The 21,976-nt window shown below is 42.6% G+C and overlaps 1 protein-coding gene and 1 non-coding gene across 6 annotated transcripts in view; both read left to right on the top strand.

Moving 5' to 3' along the window:
* Sec24a (Sec24 related gene family, member A (S. cerevisiae)) overlaps positions 1-21,976 on the top strand; it is a 64,899-nt gene that overhangs the window by 7,469 nt on the left and 35,454 nt on the right. For 3 of the 5 annotated variants that reach the window (XR_388555.3, NM_175255.3, XM_017314833.2), the window contains exons 2-8: positions 5,693-6,157; positions 13,172-13,342; positions 15,032-15,109; positions 15,766-15,923; positions 16,129-16,301; positions 17,788-17,890; positions 20,115-20,241. Coding sequence is in view for 4 of the 5 variants with exons in the window: in NM_175255.3 (NP_780464.2) it covers positions 5,693-6,157; positions 13,172-13,342; positions 15,032-15,109; positions 15,766-15,923; positions 16,129-16,301; positions 17,788-17,890; positions 20,115-20,241 (1,275 nt within the window). In the remaining variant the exon portion in view is untranslated. Of the gene's footprint in view, positions 1-5,692; positions 6,158-11,752; positions 12,176-13,171; positions 13,343-15,031; positions 15,110-15,765; positions 15,924-16,128; positions 16,302-17,787; positions 17,891-20,114; positions 20,242-21,976 lie in introns of those variants that run through there. The other 2 variants (NM_001290785.1, XM_006534485.4) reach the window with 2 other exon arrangements.
* Positions 11,771-11,914, top strand: LOC115487891. The gene has a single exon (XR_003949920.1). It is a non-coding gene; the product is annotated as a small nucleolar RNA SNORA48 (small nucleolar RNA).

Raw genomic sequence — 21,976 nt, 5'->3', positions numbered from 1 at the left:
CTGATAAGAGAGGATCCAAGTTCTATTCCCAGCACTCATATCAAGCAGCTCACAACCACCTGTAACTCAAGAGGATCCAACACCTCTGTGGGCACCTGCATTCCATACACATACAGATAACATATACATAATTAAAAGTAATAAGAAATCTTTAAAAAACAAAAACTGGAAAAAAAAGTATTTTTGGTTTGATTTAGTTTTTGAGACAATGTCTCATTATGTAACTCTGGCTGTCTTAGAACTTACTATGTAGATCAGGCTAGCCTCCAGTTCAGAGATACACCTGCCTCTGCCCCCCTAGCACTGGATAAAAGGTGGGCATTACCATGTCTAGTATTTATTTAGGGTTTTTAATGCAGTCTTACTGGCAGAATGAGGAGATGGGCAATAAGGGGAAACAAATGACTTTAAGAAATAGCTGCCCCCCCCAGTTGCTTTAAGATAATGGAATGCAGAAACAATGAGCAAGGAATAATTGTCCAGTAATTGGTGTGAAGGGAATGTTGTGTGGATGGAATGTTACTGCAGGTGTTTCTAAGCACCTGTGAGGTCGGTGGGGCTGGAGGGGCACTGCTTCCTGGAGGACACTTACTGTTGGACTAGGAAGAGGTCAGGAATAAAGGAACAATCAGTGTCGCTTCTCTCTGCTTTCCCTCACACAACAGAGAACCCTCTTGTGACCACGCTGGGGTGTGAGCACATGCAGTTCTCCAATGGTCACAGCTACAACTCAGCCTATCCTATTCAGTTGTGACCCCATCCATCCAGAAATACACCAGATTCTTCAGGTCATGTAAGGATTCTGTCCCATAAGTTGCCGGTACCAAGTCAAGGTTTCTGACTTGTGCTTCTGATTGGCTATATCAGTGAATCCCATGACCCTCCTGCTTGGATGCAGAAATTTGGTAGATAGCTCACAGAACTTGAGGAAACATTTATAATGAACATTATAAAGTTTATATGAGCAGCCAGATTCATAAGAGTAAGCAAGTGTGGGGAAGGGCAACCCCTCTTAGACCACTCTCTTCAGCAACCTGGAAGGGCAACCCCTCTGTGTCTTCAGCAACCTTGAAGGTCATCATGTATACAGGATGGGATGGTTTGGTTTGGTTTGGTTTTCCGAGACAGGGTTTCTCTGTGTAGTCTTGGCTGTCCTGGAACTCACTTTGTAAACCAGGCTGGTCTCGAACTCAGAAATCCACCTGCCTCTGCCTCCCAAGTGCTGGGATTAAAGGCGTGCGCCACCACGCCCGGCCCAGGATGGGATAGTTTTATGTCAGTGACCAGGTGTGTAGTATGGGGGTCCCCACACCTTTTTTTGAGACAGGGTCTCTGCCACCCAGACTGGCCTCATACTCTGGTCATAAAGATCTTTCTGCCTCCATCTTTAGAATTCCGAGATTATGGGCATGAGCTACCACACCTGGCATTGGCCTGCAGACTTAAAGAAAACAATAATTCTTCCTTCCTTTCTTTTTCTTCTTTTTAATATTTATTTATTTGTTTGTTTATTATGGATGTGAGTCTACTGTTACTCTCTTCAGACACACCAGAAGAGGACATCAGATCCCATTACAGATGGTTGTGAGCCACCATGTGTTTGCTGGGATTTGAACTCAGGATCTCTGGAAGAGCAGTCAGTGCTCTTAACTGCTGAGCCATCTCTCCAGACCCTCTTTTCTCTTCTTCTCTTCTCTTCTCTTCTCTTCTCTTCTCTTCTCTTCTCTTCTCTTCTCTTCTCTTCTCTTCTCTTCTCTTCTCTTTCCTTCCTTCCTTCCTTCCTTCCTTCCTTCCTTCCTTCCTTCCTTCCTTCCATCCTTCCTTTGGTGTGTATAATGTGTTGGGTGACATGTACAGGTGCTATGGTGCACAGATGTGGGGGTCAGAGGATATCTTTGGTGAGTTGGCTCTCTTCTAAGCTTGCATGGCAAATGCTTTTACCCAATGAGCCATCTCAGTACCCAAATTTCAGAATATTACTACTTCCAAAGACAAGGCAAACCCTTTAGCAGTCACTATAGTACCCCAACCATGAATCAGCCTTTGGGTATGGGTTTTCTTATTCTGACATTGTATATAGGTTAATTATACAATGCATGTATAATTAGAGCCTCCTGTGTCTGGCTTTTCTCTGTGTGTGGGGGGGGGTGGGCAGAGGTAGTGGTGGTGGTGGTGTTGGGACGTGAGCTCCGTGCCTTATACATAGTAGACAGATGCTGTGCTCCAGTCCCAACATACAGTAATACTTTTAAGGCTTATAGCATTTATAACCTGTTAGCAGCACTTATTTTTATGACTAAATCATATCCCATTGTATAGATAGATATATCCTACTGGGTTGTCCTTCGTCTGTTAATGGGGTGATTGTCCCCATTTTGGAGCTATTAGTCACTGTTCTATTGCTGTAAAGAGACACCACAACCAAGGCAACTCTTTAAAAGGGAAGCATTTGATTGGGGGCTTGCTTAGTTTCAGAGGCTTAGTCATTTTCATGGTAAGACACATGGTGACACACATGGCACTGGAACAGTATCTGAGAGCTACATCCTGATCTTCAGGCCACAGGAAGAGAGAAAGCTGGGCTGGCATGGGTTTTTGAAATCTCAAAGTCCATCCCCAGGGACACCCTTCCTCCAACAAGACCACACCTACTCTAACAAGGCCACACCTCTTAATCCTTCTAAGATAGTGCCACTCCCTAATTACTAAGCATTCAGATATATGAACCTATGGGGACATTCTTATTCAAACTACCATATTCCACTCCCTGCCCCCATAAGTTTATAGCCATATTATAATGCAAAATGCATTAGTACAACTTCAGAAGTCCCTATGTGCTCTGCTTCAGGAGTTTTAAAAGTCCAGAGTTTAGCCAGGGTACATGTCTTTAATCCCAGCTCTGGGGAGACAGAGGCAGGTGAATCTCTGTGTTCTAGGACAACCAGGGCTTCACAGAGAAACCCTGTCTTGACCCCCCCCCCAAAGGCCAAAGTTCAAAGTCTCTTCTGAGATCCGTGGGATTCTCTATAAAATCAAAAGAAAAAAAGCAGATTACATACTTCCAACATACAGTGACACATTACCATTCCAAAAGGGAGGAAAGGAAGTGTTAGTGTAATTTTAAAGGTGATAGGTTTTTTTATTCCAAATAGCTTCCAAATAAATGAGACAAAGACTATAAGACTTATTTACTCAAGCCTTACAGCACAATAGCTGAACAGTATTAATGTATTTTAATCCTCTAAACTAATCTGGCTACTTCCCAGCCAGAGTCCCTGAGATTCTTGCATCTTAGCATTGGTCTAGCTCTCTCTGCTCCAGGTGTGTTCTCATAATGTCTCCTTGACCCTTTGTTCATGGAGAATCCTCCCTCCCCCACCCCCACACCCCTCCCCTGGCTGGGATCAGAAGTCCAGTCCTATTCTCTGCTCAGACTTTGGCTGATCGGCTTTTATTGACATGTCAGAGAATAAATGTTTATACAACATTGAGTCAAGAGATATTTAGAATAAGCATTAAAATGTCATGTCTGGATTGCAGCCAGATACAGGGGCATAGAAATCAGCATTTGTATAATACAAGCATAATCTCTACACAGTGTACAATAACATAGTGAGGAAATATGGGACAAAGCAAGACTAAAACCAGCAGGGAAAACTTGAAAATCTGCATCTCTATGTCTGATATCAAAATGCTCTTCAGATCTCTTACTCTATTCAGCTTTGTTCAGCACACTTCTCTCACTTGGGCTGGTTCCACATCGGATCTTCAGTTCTCCTTGGCAAGTATTAAACAAATCTAGCACCCCCATTTTCTTGGAGTCTGCAGTGAAATCCAGGTTTCATCTTCACAGTCTCATGCAGTGGTCTCTCTAGGCCTCCATGCACAGGGACACTCCTGATACACTCCAGGCCTCAGTGACTTTCTTTAGCCATGGAGGGAGATTCCACAACCCCTTTCTTGTATCCTTGACTCTAAAGCCAGAACCATGTGACCAAAGCTGCCCAAGTTTAGCTGCTTGATGGTGCTTGGCCCTCTCTTGAATTATATCTGCACCAGTTTTCATTTGTAGGTTATTTCCTCCACTGCTTAAGCTTTTCTTTAAATTCATAAAATCACCAATTGGAAGCGAGGTCACCACTCCCTTTATTCCATCCAGCCTCTGGCTTTTCTTTAAACTGTTCATCTCCTGGAGCATTGAACTCCGCTCCATGACACTTCATGGAGCTCCTTGTCTCCTCACACTGAATGAAGAGTTTGTATTTCTTTTTTTTTTTCCATTTTTTATTAGGTATTTTTTTAGGCTCATTTACATTTCCAATGCTATATCAAAAGTCCCCCATACCCACCCCCCCACTCCCCTACCCACCCACTCCCCCTTTTTGGCCCTGGCGTTCCCCTGTACTGGGGCATATAAAGTTTGCAAGTCCAATGGGCCTCTCTTTCCAGTGATGGCCGACTAGGCCATCTTTTGATACATAAGCAGCTTGAGTCAAGAGCTCCGGGGTACTGGTTAGTTCATAATGTTGTTCCACCTATAGGGTTGCAGATCCCTTTAGTTCCTTGGGTGCTTTCGAGTTTGTATTTCTTCTTGCCTTGCCTGCTCCTTTTCACTCTATAGATCAGGGAGATGTATAGAAAAAGGACAAAAAGCAGCCACATTCTTTGTCAGAATATCACAAGAATGGTCTCCGGGATTAAAAGCATCAGTCCTCTGAGTGCTATTTACTACTATTCTTCCTCTCTGAAATTTCTTGAACCAGACCCCCACAGTCCTTCATGCTCCTGTTAGGATGACCCATTAAGCCCTACTTAATGTATCCAACTGCTTTCTAATTTAAATCCCAAAGTCTTCCAGATTCCTCCAACAAACAGCATGGTAGTATTGCTGTCACAGCAATACCCCAATCTCTGATACCAACCTCTGTCTTAGTCATTGTTCTATTGTTCTGAAGAGACACCATGACCAAGGAAGCGTTTAATTAGGGACTCTGCTACAGTCTTAGATGCTTAGCCCATTATTATAATGTGAGGGAGCATGGCAGTACCACAGATATAAGTAATGCTGCTCTGTGTAAAGTGACGGCAGTTTAAGGGATGGCAAGACCGTATGATAACTTTGAAGGTGTAGACAGCAGGAATGGTGGCTGCATGAGTTAGTATTCCCACAAGCATGCTGACCTGTTACTGCACCTCTTTTACTGTTTTAGTTTCATTTCTCATTCTCCAGTGGCTATTATGTTGAATAAATGTCTGATTTTAGATTTATTTTTATTTATATGTATATACGTGTCTCTGTGAGTCTGTGTGTATGTGTATCTTTTTTTTTTTAAAGACAGGTTCCTCTATTGAATAGCCCTGGCTGACCCAGAACTTGCTTTGTAGACCAGACTGATCTCCATTACACAGAGATCCACCTGCCTCTGCCTCCCAAGTGCTGGGATTAAAGCAGTGGCTCTCAACCTTCCTAATACCTTCCTCAACCATAAAATTATTTTCATTGCTACTTCATGACTAATTTTGCTACTGTCATGAGTAGTTTTGTAAATATCTTTGTTTTCCTATAGACTTAGTCCATAAATGTGAAAGGGTCCTTGACTTTCAAAGGGGTCATGACCCCCTGCTTGAGATGCCAGATGAAAGTATTGTTATATTGTTTGCAAGGCTAATTTTTCTCCTGTCTCTTCTGAAGGTCCTGTCCACAATACACTGATGTCTCCACAAGTGTCATCGAGTCAAGGCTATGATTCGCAACCTCCAGGATCCTACCCTCGTCCAATGCCAGCAAAGACTTTGAATCCATTCTCTGCACAGTCGAACTACGGTGGTTCTCAGGGATCTGGGCAGACTCTTAATAGTCCACTTGTGACTTCCGGTCCAGTACTACCTTCACTTCATAGTGGTCCTGTTCCCCGAATGCCACTACCTACTTCTCAGAACCCAGCTGCTACACCAATGCCTTCTGGTAGCTTTCTTCCTGGAGCCAACCCACCCCCACCTTTGAATTGGCAATATAACTATCCATCCACAGGACCGCAGACTAACCATTTTCCTCATGTAGCTCCACCAACTCTACCTGGGAATCCAAATTTAACAGCGGATCATCAATATGTTTCTTCTGGAGACCCTGCACTTCAAACCAGCTTCAAAAAGCCAGGTACTCATGAAGGGATGTTTGAAAATGTTGAAATGGAAAGCTAGCTTCTTTACATTTGGACTCAATATTTACAGCCTTAAGCCTCATAGAAAACAATTTAAAAAAATCAATCAGTCTTTAAATAAGTTCCTTCTCACCCCTTAGGCGTAATAGGTTGCTTCCATTCCTGAGCCGTTACTGCTCTTGCTTTGTAGGCATTCTGTTTTTCTTCCTTTGTAAGGAGACAAGATCTTGTTAGTTGCCTATGATGAATCGCGACTCCTGGACTCAAGCAATCCTCTATCTCAGCCTCCCAAACATCTGGTTCTCCAAGCTGTTTTTCTTTCAGTCCCTAAGATTCCAGGAACTTATATTTTTGTGCAGTCACTTTCATAGGACTGAAAGATGACATGCTGGTGGCACATGCCTTCTTAAATCCCAGTACTTGGGGTATACACACATGCAAAAAGGGTTTGGTGGTGTCCTAGAAAATAACTAATAAAAGTTACTCCTAGTAATTAATGGAAATTAATTTCAAATGGTTGCCGTGGCCTGACATAGTCACAGTGAGAATAGAAAGGACTTGGGGTTTAGCAGTTGTTCTCAGATTAGTTTGTCACTTTTGTTCCTTTCTGTCTTTTCTTTGGGGAGACAGTTGTTCCGGAGTGTGGGTCATTCTTGCCCTTGAGTTTACTAAGCAGCTAAAGATGACATTGAACTCAGCAGCTGCCTTTACCTCCTCAGTGATTGCAGGCGTGCACTACCAAACCCAGGGAGATGGGAGGTGCCAAGTCACAGATATGTGTCCTGCAGTCGCTAGGACCGTCAGCCAGTCTGGAGAACTGCCCACCCTACTCCCATAAAAATTACTTTTAGCAGCTAACAAGCTACATGCTTGATGGAAAATATCTGATTATAGTTAAGGGAATATGAATAAAAGAAGATAACATTTGGAAATTGTTACTGGTTCATTTTCTCAGAGTATGTACTGAGAATAAACCTGAAAACTTGAGGTTGACAGGCGGCTCAGTGGGCAGACATGCTGATCCAAGCTTGATGAGCTGAGTGTAATTGCAAGAACAGTCAGCAGTAGAAAAGTTAACTCCAGAAAGTTGTCTCTGACCTCCATGCAGGTGCAACATGCGGCCCTGTGCCCCCTCACATTATACATACACATGCACACAATAATAAAGAACGTGTTCTGGGAGGGTGGCACATGGCGGTAACCCCAGCACAGGGGAAACAAGGCAAGAGGACTGAGGCTTGCCGGCGCTACACAGTGAGGAAGAGTGCATATTGCTTTTGTAAAGGACCTGAGTTAGTTCCCAGCACTCAGGTGGGGCTGCTCTGGAGGATCTGATGGCCTCTTTTGGACTCCACAAGCGTAACACCCAAGTGTCAAACATACATTTAAAAAAAGAAAAACCTAAAAAAAAACATCTCCACAAAAACTAAAAGGGACACATTAGCCAGGGCCCATGTGACACCAGTTTTCTACCAAACTATTACATACATTTTGTTATTTAATCATCACTGCAGAACAGAATTGGATATGATGAGACATGTCTATAAGCCCTCTTTTGGGAAGCTGAGGCAGGAAGATAATGAATTTCAGATTAGACTAGGCTCTGTAAGTGACAGGTTTTGTCTTAAAGAAATTTCATAGCAACTTCTTCCCAGCTGAGCAGTGTGAAGCTTGAGTAACTTGCTCAATGTACAAAAGCATTGTTTGGGAGAGCACACTCTGTGGAAGCTATTTCAGGGACTGGGGAGACGGCTCAGCTGTGAGAGTGCTTGCTGTGCAGTCCTGAGGACAGGGTGTAGATCTCAGTGCTCATGCAACAAGCCTAGCAATCTGGGATTTCTGCAACTACAGCTCTGCCGGACCCAGTGCCCTCTTCACGCATTGGGCCCTTGAACAAATGTGTACATACACAAACACAAGTAGTAATAAAAATAAATCTAGAAGAAAATGAAAAACAATTTCATCTACTTCCTCAGTTGCTCAGAAGGCTTAGGCAGGAAGATTACAAGTCTAGGATTTGGGGGGCAGGGCAAGCATCACCCTAGGAAACATCTCAAGAAAACAGTCAGCCACAGCACTCAGGAGGCAAAGGGAGGTGGATCTCTGTCAATTGAAGATTAGCTTGATCTATACAGTGAGTTCTAGGCCAGCCAAGACTACAAAGTGAGATCCTGTCTCAAAAATAAATATATAAATGTAAAGGACACATGATCAATAACCTAAAATTTCCTTGGCCTAACAGAAGCTCTAAGATAGAACACTTTGACTCCAGCATAGATGTGGTTATAAAAACATAAAAAAAAGTCCTTAAACTTTGAACATTCCCATGTAAAAGAAGGGGTTGGGAATGTAGGTAGGGTAGCATAAGCCTTAATCCCAGCACGTGTAGGCAGAAGCAGGAGAATCCTAGTTCAAGGCTAGCCTGCTAAGATTGTATCTCTAAAGAGAGAAAGAAAGAGAATGTGGGCAAGCTATGTAAAATAAAGTATGAATATGAAACTAAAATGTATGGTTCCCAAACAATCCCAGCTTTCATTTCTGTGTCCTCTACTTGTACATGAGAGCCTGAAACTAAAACTCTACTATCAAGCTGGGTGTGGCAGCTCATACTTGTAATACTGGTAATTTGGAGATAAGCCAGGAGATTGCCCTGAGTTTTAAGCCAACCTAGGGTACAGAATGAGGTCCTGTCTCAAACACGCACACACACGTGCGTGTGTGCACTGAAGAGATGGCTCAATGGATTGAGAAGCACTGTCTACCAATGCTAGTAACTTAAGTTCTATCTCCAGTAATATACACAGAAAATAACTGTCATTAATTTTTTTAAATGGCTAGAAGTGGTGTTGAACCCTTTTAATACCAGAGGCAGGCTAATCTCTGAGTTTGAAGCTAGCTTTGCCTATACAGTGACCTTCAGCCCAGCCTGAGTTACTCAGTTACTGAGACCCCATCTCTAAATACAAACACACAAATAAAAAGGAAGGGAAAGGGACTTGGGTTGTCAGGCCTGTTGTCAAGCGCCTTTACTGACTGAGCCATCTCACTGGCCCACGTTTCCAGAGGACAAAGCAAACTGGACTAGAGTGATTGCTCGGCGGTCAGGGGCGCTTACTGCTTCTCCATCCAGAGAACTGAGTTTGCTTTCCAGCACCCTTGGCAGATGGTTCACACCACTGGGAGCTCTAGCTCTAAAGATCTAGTGCCCTCTTTTGAATTCTGTAGACACACACACACACTTGTCTCACACACATGAATCTAAGTTAAAAACATAAAAATAAATGTAAAAGAAACCATACACAGGAAAGCCTGTATTTAAGTTACACCTGTTTCCAGTCCTCACATTCTATGTTCTGGTTTTTTCTGCCTTTCTTCGCCCACACTTGAGTTAGCTTTAGGGAGCTGAAAAGGCCAAGTGCAGAACTCTTGACACTTGGTTTATAAACAGGTGCTGATAAGCTTTACTTGCTGGCATATGCCAGGCTCCGGGACCAGGCCCCAGCAGCGAAGAAGCAGGCCTTCCTCAGCCTCTGTTATGACCTGGGCTGGTGGTGCACACTTTTGACTTCATTTAATTAATTATTCTCTATATATGATGAGTACACTGTAGCTGTCTTCAGGCACACCAGAAGAGGGCATCGGATCCCATTACGGATGGCTGTGAGCCACCATGTGGTTGCAGGGATTTGAACTCAGGACCTCTGGAAGAGCAGTCAGTGCTCTTAACCACTAAGCCAACTCTCCAGCCAGTGGTGCACACTTTTAATTCTAGTACTTCTGAGGCAGAGGCAGGTGCATCTCTTGAGAATTCTAGCACAGCCAGCCTGTTTAAAATTTTTTTCTAAAATCTCTTTTATGAAATATAACATATTCTTAATTCAGAAATGTTCTAAAAGATTTGAAAAGCAACTCTAAGCTAACTTGTGGGTTGTTTGGGTTTTTTGTTGTTGTTGTTTGTTTTGTTTTGGTTTGGTTTTGGTCTTTTGGTTTTTCGAGATAGGGTTTCTCTGTGTAGCCCTGGCTGTCCTGGAACTCACTCTGTAGACCAGGCTGGACTTGAACTCAGAAATTCACCTGTCTCTGCCTCTCAAGTCCTGGGATTAAAGGTGCAAACCACTACTACCTGCACTACCACAGCTTTAAGTACAAGTTGGTTTTTGTTCTGACTTATGTTTTGTTAAACATTAAGTCATTGAAACTTTGTGGTTAGACATATTTTGGTGTCAAACATTCTTTTTATTGCTGAGTTGGGAGTGCACCTTGCCCTGTGCTCCTTTGAATTGTGGGATTGCCATAGATGTGTGCGTGTTTTCTTGCTAAGGGAGGTGCAGGCAGCAGTCTTATCTTTACTTGCCCAGTGCTATACTGAGTAATCCTGGCTAAGACCAACAGTGTTCATTAATAACAAAGCGTTCCCATTGGCTGTGGAGAATTTAACAGTATTAAGATGACTTTTTCAAATTTTTCATATTTGACTACATTTGTTCCTTTGGTTTTATAAAATATAGGTGTACTATAAGTAAAATGAATTAAATGTGTCAGTAATAAGTATAAAAACAATGAGGTTTTTGTTTTGTTTTGGGTTTGCTTTTGGTTTTGAAGTCTTGGAACCAGATGTGGGGATGATCCATGCCTAACAACCCCAGCACGGGAGGCTCTGCAGATGCTCATTAGCCAGAGCATTGGTTGCCTTTACAGAGGCCCTAGGCTGGCTCATGAGACACATCAGGTAGCTCACAACCATCATTCCAGCACCAAGAGATTTGATGCCCTTTCTAGTCTCTGGGCACTGCATGTATGTGCTTCACAAACATACATGCAGGCAAAACACCCATACATATAAAATAAAATAAATCTTTAAAAAAAAGACAAGCCAGTCATTAGGAGGCTGAGGTAGAAGGATCCTGAGTTCAAAATTAATAGTTAGACTTTGTCTCAAGAGACTGGAGAAAGAAGGCTGAGAGTAGAGCTGAGCTGGCAGTGTTGGCCCATCTAAAGCTCTGGGTCTGTACCTCCAGTTCCCCAGAACCGTAAACCAGGCGTGACAGCTTGCACTCAGGAGGTAGTGGCAAGAGGATCAGCCTTCAGGGTCATTGTCAGCCAGTTACATGAGTATATCTGTGCTGTAAGAGGCCCTGTTTCAGACAGACAGACAGGCAGGCAGGCAGACAGACTAAAGAACTGGAGTGATGACTCCATGGCTAAGAGTGTGCTGCTTTTACAAAGGACCTGAGTTCAAGTCCCAGCACCCACGTAGTTCTCAAAACTGCTATAGCTCTAGCTTCAGGGGATCCAATGTCTCCTGGTCTCTACCATTGCCACATACGTATGGTGAACATACATGCACTCATAGGCACACACACATTCACATAAATAAGTAAATCTTAAAAGTTAGATTGTGGGGCTGGTGAGATGGCTCAGTGGGTAAGAGCACCCGACTGCTTTTCCGAAGGTCCGAAGTTCAAATCCCAGCAACCACATGGTGGCTCACAACCACCCGTAATGAGATCTGACTCCCTCTTCTGGAGTGTCTGAAGACAGCTACAGTGTACTTACATATAATAAATAAATAAATCTAAAAAAAAAAAAAAAAAAAAAGTTAGATTGTTCACCCCTGGCAATGGGCAAAGAGACACCTTGTTTGTGGTGTTGATCTTATATCAGTCAGGGGCAGAGCAGATGGCAGTCCTTTGTTCATCCTAGCTTGATGCCTGGCTTGGTGGCCAAAGCTGTTTCATGCCTAGGGCACATTAAAAAAATTTTTTTTAGATTGTTGTGCATGAGTGTTTTGCCTGCATCTATGTAAGTGCACTATATGCATGCCTTGTGCCATGCCAAAAGTCAGAAGAAAGCATTGCATTCCTGAAACGGAAGTTATAGACGGTTGTAAAACCTAGCATGTGTTCTGGAAACCAAACACCATCATCTGCAAGATTCTATTTGTTCAGTGTGTGAGTGAGCAAGTTCCATGGTGCACAAGAGAAGGTCAGAGGAACCAATAGATGTCGGGCAGAGTGAGTGTGGATTTATTAGAGGGAAGTGAGGGGGGACTCCCACCAAGAGAGGAATGCCCTCATCTCTCTCTCTCTCTCTCTCTCTCTCTCTCTCTCTCTCTCTCTCTCTCTCCCTCCCTCCCTCCCTCCCTCCCTCCCTCCCTCCCTCCCTCCCCTTGAGGCAGGGTTTCTCTGTGTAGCCCTGGCTGTTCTGGAATTCACTCTGTAGACCAGGCTGGCCTCGAACTGAGAAATCCACTTGCTTCTGCCTCCCAAGTGCTGGGATTAAAGGTGTGTGCCACCCCTGCCCGGCCTATAATCTCATTTTAACAGGTCCTACCAGGCAAAACAAAACAAATAAAATAAAACTTGGAGAATTAGTCTAATACTTTATTTTTAGAAAGTAAATAAAATGAATAAAATGTGTGAGACATGGTCGCACACACTGGTAATCCCAGTGTGTGGAGACTGAGGCAAAAGGATTCCATCATGTTTGAGGCCATTTTGTACTATATCGTGAGATCCTGTATTTTTTTTTTAATGCAAATTTAAATTGACAAATTTTATTCATTTTAATTTATTCTTATTATTTCTTATGGCCTCTTAAATTTTTTATGATCAGTTAATGAAAAAGATAATCAGAATATTCTGTTACCCTAGAAGTGATTTGGTGCTAATATGTGTATGTACGTTCTATGGGAATGAGGTCTTAGTATGTAGCCCAGGCAGGCTTCTAGCTTGCTGACTGGTCCTCTTGTCTCAGCGCCCTGGATGCTGAGATTATGGGTGGCTGGTTTATTTTTATTGCTTTAAGAACTGACAAATATGAAGAAAGACTTAGAAAATGTAGACTCTGCACATAGAGTCACAAAGTCAAGAAGTTAATATATTTCTATTAGTTTATTGATGGCTATTTTTATTAAAATGTTGATTTAGAGTCTACTTGGTTTTAGTAAAGATTGTTTGGAACCTTTGTCTTCAGTTCTTACGTGACGAGAAAAACCCATGTTTCCATAGGTTCTGCACTTCCCTTACAGAACCCACCTCTGCCCCCCACTTTTCAGCCAGGAGCTCCTCCTGGGCCCCCTCCAGCTGGAGGCCCACCTCCCAGCCGGGGCCCCGCGCCCCAGAAAACACCTCCTCGGGCTGCACCCCCACCTTCATTTAACTCAGCTGTCAATCAGGAAGGTAAGTGAATGAAAGGCAAAGCCGCGGCTCAGAGTCTCAGCTTAGGGCAGAAAGTGAGAGCGCGGTCTGCATCCATACCTCAGAATTATGTTACTAGAATACCTTAGTGTAAGAATAGAATAGTTTAGGATCCTTCTTCAGTCTGTAGGGGAAAAAAGATTCCTTCCAAGGCCCATGTTTCTTTTCCACAAAGACAGAGCTCCGTCTGAGTGAACTGAGAGATTGGTGTGTTTGGTGGCACACACCCACCTGTAACCCCAGTGACTAAGAGGCTGAGGTAGAGGCTAGCACGGGGTGCATGATGGCATCCCATCTCAGAAAGCAAACATCCAAAGGCTTGCATTTATATGTAAGTACACTGTAGCTGTCTTCAGACACCCCAGAAGAGGGCACCAGATCTCATTACAGATGGTTGTGAGCCACCATGTGGTTGCTGGGATTTGAACTCAGGATCTTCAGAAGAGCAGTCAGTGCTCTTAACCACTGATCCATCTTTCCAGCCTTTGCACTTTAGTTTTTATTTATTTTATTTGTTTTTGTTTGTTGTTTTACAATGCTGAGCAGCAAACCCAGGATCTTGTGTATGTTAGGCCTTTAAACACACACACACACACCCCTACCTTCTATCTTTCCCTGTGTTTGTACATGTGTACTCGCATGTATGCCTGCACCTCATGCATGTCTGGGGCCCAGTAGGCCAGAAGCCCTTCGAGTTCTTTACAGCTGAAGTTATAGGCAGATTTGAGCTGCTAAGTGGGTGCTGGGAATTGAGCCCAGGGCTTGAATTGAGGCACTTGGATACTTTTCTGTAATAGTTTCCTGTTTTACATTCCTAATAGCAGTGTGGAAGAGTTCTGCTTTCCCACATCTTTGTCAGCATTCGCTTGTTGAGAGTTTGCTGTTTGCATGCATCCTTCTCTTTTGAGATGGGTTCTCATGTAGCCCTTGCGAGCTTCACTGTGTAGCCGAGGATGACCTTAAACTCTTGATCTTCCTGTCTCCACCTCTCAAGTGCTAGGACTTTAGCTCTGTTCACTAGACTTTTATTACAGTCGTGTGTGTGTGTGTGTGTGTGTGTGTGTGTGTGTGTATGTGTGTGTGTGAAGTACAACTTGAAGGAGCTGGTTCCTTCCGTCCAATAGTGAACTCAGTTCATCGGTCAGGCTTGAACTGAACCCTCAGACCCTGGAAAGATTTACTTTCATTACTTCTCATATGTGTCTATGTGTGGGTATGTGCACATGTGTACAGTGCCCTTGGACACAAGAAAAGAGTACCAGATTCTCCCCTGGAGTTGGAGTCACAGGCATTTGTGACAAGGTTCTAGGGACCCAATTTAAGTCCTCGAGAAGTGCTCTTAACCACTGAGTGGTCTCTCTAACTAGAGTTTTTGTTGTTTTTGTATTGGTTTTGTTTTTGAGATAGGGTTTTACAATGTACCCTTGGCTGTCCTGGAACTCACTATGTAAACCAGGCTGGCCTCGAACTCACAGAGGTCAGCCTGCTTCTGCCTTTCCAGTGCTAGGATTAAAGGCGTGTGCCACAGTACCTTGTGACATTTGACGTTTTTGATAGGCTGCGATTTAAATTTTTTTCAAAGGTTATCTAAATTTTTAGATAGTAGTTCATTTCTTGAAGAAACTATAGCATTCATTCTTATTTCAGTCTTGTTGATGAATTTCCTTTTAGGTATTACGTCAAATGCCAATAATGGATCTACGGCGGCTCATAATACTTATGATGAGATTGAAGGAGGTGGCTTCTTGGGTGAGATGCTATGAGCGTTTCTCTCCTCTCATTATAGAAGCAATGCGTGTTCATCGTAGGGCACTAGGAGAAGGAAGTTTATGCTATGCGCATGTGAGCACTGTCGATAGGAGAAGGAAGGTTATGCTATGCGCATGTGAGCACTGTCGATAGGAGAAGGAAGGTTATGCTATGCGCATGTGAGCACTGTCGATAGGAGAAGGAAGGTTATGCTATGCGCATGTGAGCACTGTCGATAGGAGAAGGAAGGTTATGCTATGCGCATGTGAGTGCTGTCGATAGTCTTCCTTCCAGACAGCCAGGCTTTATGTGCTGCACTTTAATCTGTTCTACAGATTTCAGTTCATGGACCTAAGTCCTAAGTGTAAGTTAGGGTGTATTCAGAAGTTTTTTAAATGAAAATTTAGTCTAAATATAAATTTATTATATACTATAGAGGTAAAGTAATCATGCTAAACTTGTCTGTATGTTTTTGTCTGTAGTCCACATGAACTAGATTGAGGTCTGCTTTTAACTAACGATTGTTTCTTTTTAAGTTGGTAAATGGAACTATAATTCAAAAGTTGAAGTTTTAATTCTCATAGTTTAATGGATCTTTACCGTGATTTTAAGTGTCTGGAATATAAACTAGAACTTAAAGCTTCCCTTGTTTCTAGCAACACCACAGCTTGTTAATCAGAACCCCAAAACAAGCCGAAGTGTGGGCTCTGCATACCCCTCCCTGCCACCAGGCTACCAGAACAGCGCACCACCTGTGGCTGGGATGCCACCACCCTCCCTCAGTTACCCAAGTGGCCCCCAGGCCTTTACTCAGGTAAACTATTTTTTTTTTAATATATTCTTTACCTTTTCGCTCAAGATATAAGCACGGAGAAAGTTTTCAAAGGTATTTTGATTATTTTATAACCATTTAGGATAATAATGAATATTTCATAATGCTTCTGTGCCTGCGTATTTCTCTAGACCCTAGCCCAGCCCTACATACAGACAGAAGTTACTCACTTTGAACCTGTCTGTAGACTCCCTTAGGTGCTAATCATTTAACTGCAAGCATGAGTGGATTAAGTCTGCATCCAGAGGGACTAAGAGTTGTCAATCTTCTTCAAGAAAGGAACATGCTTCCTTCCACACCACTGCAGCCTCCAGTCCCAAATCTGCTTGAAGACATCCAGAAACTCAACTGTAACCCAGAGTAAGACTTCAAATGCTGTTTTTATAAACATGGCAGTGTCCATGTTCTTAGATTGTCTGGTGTGCTTTTTAGGTGTTGTGGATAAGCGGCCCAGGTAGACTGTATGACATAAGACTCTGTTATTGCTTACCTGGAACTTGCATCTCTAAATTAAGAAATGGAGTTGGCTGTCCCTTACAGAGTGCAGCCCTGCCACTTCCTCATCTGCCCATTTTCTGAGTTGCCCTGTGTTCTTAACGCCCTTCCCTAACACTTTGCATTTCCTTACTGTTCTCTGAAGCTTTCTCCCAGCCATGAGACTCCCTGTTCACCCTGTGTCACCTCTAAGCCAGCCAATAGCATGGCAGCTTGTATATGAGTTGCAGCTTGCCTTGCCTGACCTGGTGTTCTCTGTTGACTGGAACTTAAAGAGAAAAGGGGGAGGGAGGAAGAGAGTGGGTTTATGTCCCTTGAATTGCTTGTTGCTTTTATTAGCTCTAATAAGACTTATATTTATGATCATCAGTGTAGTTATATTCCAGAAAACAGGGATTAGGTTTGTTTGTTTTGAGAGAGGGTTCTGTGTGTAGCCTTGCTGTCCTGAAACTCTGTAGACTCGGCTGGCCTCGAACTCACAGAGATCTGACTGCCTCTGCCCCCCAAGTGCAGGGATTAAAGACATGTACCACCAACACCCTGTCTGGCTTCAGACTTTATTTGCCTTGACTTAGTCTCCCAGATTTGAAGACATTATACACTGTATTCCATAAATAATTTAAATGTATGTTGTAAAGACTTAAAAACTGTACAACTTGTAATTTTGAAATAATATTTTTAAAAGCTTTAGTAAGACTGCTCTTCAACAAACTTTGACTTGGTGTGGTGGTCTAAGTGCCTCTGTAGTCCTAGCTGTTTGGTAGAGTTGTAGGAGAACCACTTGACCCAGAAGTTCAAGACCAGTCTAGGTAGCATAGCAAAACCTATCTAAAAAAAAATAAATATGTTAAGTAATTAATTGATTGTAAAAGGTATTTGTTTGAGGATTGAGTCATCACCTGCTAATATCAAGGTAAGATTAATTATTAGTCCAGGCTATTGTACCAGGATGAACCTATTCTTTTTGTTTCTTTGTTTTTTGAGGTTTCTCTGTGTAACGTCCCTGGAACTCAAAGAGATCTGCCTGCCTCTGGCCTCTGCCCTCTGCCCTCTGGCCTCTGGCCTCTGCCCTCTGCCCTCTGGCCTCTGGGTGCTGGGATTAAAGGTGTGAGGCACTGCTGCCCAGCCTATGGTTAGTTTCTTGAGACCTAGTCTCACTGTGGTAGATGCTGGATTCATAGTTATGTGTGGTCACGCATGGCAATTTAAATATTTTAATAAAACATTTAAAAAAGGTCTATATTCATTTGTAATCTGATCTAATCCCAAGAGTATTGAGATAGGCACGGTTTATCTTTTTTCTGAAGCCGTGAGCGCAGCGGCAGCTGACATACGCTGTTCTGTCTTACAGGTTGTTCCGATGCACGCTGACGAGTGTCCCTCAGACTCAGGCCTTACTGAATAAAGCCAAGCTTCCTCTGGGGCTGCTGCTCCACCCCTTCAAGGACCTAGTGGTATGCTTCTTTGTGTGTGTGTTTTTGTTTTTTGAGACAGGGTTTCTCTGTAACAGCCCTGACTGTCTTGAAGCCTTCTTTGTAGGCCAGGCTGGCCTGGAACTCACTGACATCCAGCTGCCTCTGCCTCCCGTGTCCTGGGATTAATGAGACGAAAGGTGTGTGCCACCACAGCCAGCCCAGTGGTATGCTTCTTTAGAGTAGATGTGAAAATTATCTAAGTGGTGAAGTATTTTTGCAACAATGTAAGAATGAATATAAAGTCTGATATATGACAGGGTTCTTTTCCTTTTTTAATTTCTAATTTAATCAACATTTTTATTACAAGTTAAAACAAGGAAAGTGAAATATTACTGAGAAATCCAAGGGATGCTATGTACGTAGGCAGAACTGAAAAGATGGATGCAGGTACACACTTGCGATTCCAACACTTGGGACTGACCGACATGGGTGGATTTTGAGTATTTATCTAAGTTGTAAATTACCATTAAAATAGTTTCTCCTAGCTTCCTGACTCTGCTGCTCCTGGAGTAAAGTCAGCTGCTCTAAGAAGTTGCTGCCCACACATTTATAAATAAAATAAAATAAAGTAAAATAAAATAATTGTTCCATAATCTAAACAAATGAAGATCACTTATGTCCTAAATCTCCAGAACCTAAACATGTGATCACATGCCCTTGAGTATTAGTGTGGTCAGACTTTATTGTTTGATTGGTTGGTTTCAGTTGTGATATTGGGGATTATAATGAGGGTCTCATGCATGCTAGACCGGTGCTGCACACCTGAGTTAGACTACCGAACTCCTTTATTGACTTCCATTTATTTGCTTGAAGATGCTGTTTTGCCATGTAATAGCCCTGGCTGGCCTGCTGCTTGTTATATAGCTCAGACTGGCCTTGAACTGTTAAGAATCCTCCTGCCTCAGCCTTCAAAGTGCTAGAATTACAGGTATGGGCAACAGTTCTCAGCTTCCCTTATTGAAGTATTTTAATATGAAGAGTGAAATTTTTATTTTTTCTTTTCATTTTCTTTTAAAGATTTATTTATTGTTAGGTATGTGAGTACATTGTCACTGTCTTTAGACACTCCAGAAGAGGACTTCGAATCCCAATATAAATGGTTGTGACCTACCCTGTAGGTGCTGGGAATTGAACTCAGGACCTCCAGAAGAGCAGTCAGTGTTCTTAACCGCTGAGCCATCTCTCCAACTCTATTTTTTATTTTTCTATTGTTTCCTTTTGTATGCTGTAGCTATATGAGTTCAAATGCATGCAGATGGAGGTAAGAACAGCTTTTGAGAGTCAGTTCCCACCTTCCAACCTTACTGAGACAGGGTCACTCTTGGTTCTGCTATGCTCTGAACTCTGGGCTAGCTGGCCTAAGAATTTCCTGGTGATTCTCCTGTGTTTCCCTCTTACAGCGCCCCTACCCCCCCCCCCCCCCCGCCCATAGGATTGGTGAGGTAATAGATGCTGCCACACCATCCTGTTTTTGACATGGGCTTTGGGAATCAAACACAGGCTGTCAGGCTTTTACTGCAAAGTGCTTTGATCTACTGAGACAGATCCCTGACCCAGAACTGTTAATATAGATGATAACCCTTGAAGACTTTTTAAAAATGGTTTTTCAGACAGGATTTCTCAGTGTAGACCTGGCTATCCTAAAATTCACATTGCCTACCAGGCACAGAAAGTTCTGCCTCCTCCCAAGTACTGGGATTAAAGGTGTGGGCCACCACCACCCAGCTAGTTAAGTAGACCTCTTAAAGTTTAATTCTGTAAGAGTTTCATTTTTCATTGTTTTAGAATGTACTTTCTTTCCTTGGAACTGAGACAGGAGGATTATGTGAGTTAAGGAGTTGGGAACTAGACTGGGCAACATGATGAGACCTGTATAATAAAAAGAGAGTGCTGTCCCTGAAAATGCCTTGTACCATGTACCCCCTTGATTCTGCAGTGAGAATGTTTAATGAAAAGAGGAGTAGTTTTCTAATAGATACATTTTCTTGTGGATACTACCCACTTGTGGTGTTGGGAAATTAGTTCTTGCTCTGTAGCCCAGGCTGGCCTCAGACTTATTGCTGCCCTCCTGCATCTTGCTCTAGCATAGAGACCCTATGTGTGAGCCTCAGTGCCCACACTTTTTGTACTAGGATTTACTCCGAAGGTAAAGGAAGAGATGGATTAACTCCTTAGCTCCATTTTTTTGGTTTGTTTTTTCCAGCAGTTGCCCGTGGTCACCTCCAGCACAATTGTGAGATGCCGTTCATGCAGGACTTACATTAACCCTTTCGTCAACTTCCTTGATCAAAGAAGGTGGAAATGTAACTTATGTTATCGAGTCAATGATGGTACGATTCTTTAAAATGTTTAACATTTGAAGCAAAAAACCATATTTTTGTTTGGGTGGTACACACTTTTAATCCCAGCACTGAGGGTTGGGGAGCAGGGGGAGTGGGGAAGGGATAGAGGATTTTTGGAGGGAAAACTAGGAAGGATGATAACATTTGAAATGTAAATAAAGAAAATACCTAATAAAAAGCCATCTAGGGGGGCTGGAGAGATGGCTCAGCGGTTAAGAGCACTGACTGCTCTTCCGAAGGTCCGGAGTTCAAATCCCAGCAACCACATGGTGGCTCACAACCATCTGTAATGAGATCTGGCACCCTCTTCTGGAGTGTCTGAAGACAGCTACAGTGTACTTAAAGCATACAATAAATAAATAAATAAATCTTAAAAAAAAAAGCCATCTAGGTGCCTATATATATATATGTGTGTGTGTGTATGTATGTATGTATGTATGTATGTATGTATGTACTCATAAGGTAGAGGCATGTAGATCTCTGAGAGGCTGGCCTGGTCTACATAGAGAGACCCTGTCTTGAAAAAGCCTGTAATCCTAGTAGCCACTAACAAGTCTGATAGTAATGATGAAAGCCTATTTAAAAAAAAAAAAAAAAGCCCTTTTATTTATTTGGTATACAGATAACCAGGTATTTAGGTCAGATAGATAACACTAACTTTTTTTTTACACCTTTATACTTAGAAATACATATATACTTTGGGGGCAGGAATTGATAATTATATTTTCGAGATGATCTTTTACATTTATTATATTGAACATATAAATGGGATAGTTCACAGTATGGTTTAAGATTTTTGTTTTGAGGCCGGGTATGGTGGTGCACGCCTTTAATCCCAGCACTCGGGAGGCAGAGGCAGGCGGATTTCTGAGTTCGAGGCCAGCCTGGTCTACAGAGTGAGTTCCAGGACAGTCAGGGCTATACAGAGAAACCCTGTTTTGAAAAAACAAAAACAAAAAAAACAAACAAACAAAAAAAGATTTTTGTTTTGTTTTATTTTGAGCTAGTCTCAAGTGCACTTAAGGATGCCCTGAACTTCTGGGACCTCTTTCTTCTACCTACTGAGTGCTGGTGTTCTAGGTGTATGCTGCTGGTCCTAGTTTATGAGATGCTGGAGGTTGAGCCCAGGACTTCCTCCGTGTTAGGACAGCACTCTGCCAGCTGAACTATCTCCAGCCAGAAATTTTTTTTTTTTTTTTTTTTTTTGTTTTTCGAGACAGGGTTTCTCTGTATAGCCCTGGTTGTCCTGGAACTCACTTTGTAGACCAGGCTGGCCTCGAACTCAGAGATCCACCTGCCTCTGCCTCCCGAGTGCTGGGATTAAAGGCGTGCGCCACCACGCCCGACCAGAAATACTTTTATTTTGAAATTATTTTGTGTGATTTTTTTTTCCTCCTAGGATAAAAGAAAATAGGTATAGAGTAATGGCTGCTTTTTGTCACTCACTGCTGTTGAACAGACTAGGACGGTACTCGATTAGTTGAATACAGTGTGATCAGTAACTGAAGAGGTGCTCTCTCTCAGTAACTACTTTATAATTTATATTTTAAGATATCATATAACCAACAGCTCTCTGTTTGAATTCTTAGCACTTGGGAGGCAGAGACAGAAGGTCTTCCTGAGTATTTTACAGAGAATTCAAAGCCAACCTGGGCTGCCTCCATAAGACCTTGACTCAAAAAGGCAGAGAGAAGGGAAATTTTTAAATGTCTTTCTGGAAAAA

Source organism: Mus musculus, chromosome 11, assembly GCF_000001635.26.
Source record: "Mus musculus strain C57BL/6J chromosome 11, GRCm38.p6 C57BL/6J".
Classification (NCBI taxonomy): Eukaryota; Metazoa; Chordata; class Mammalia; order Rodentia; family Muridae; genus Mus; species Mus musculus.
Note: the sequence above shows the minus strand (reverse complement) of the source record. Positions and strands in the feature narration are given on the sequence as shown.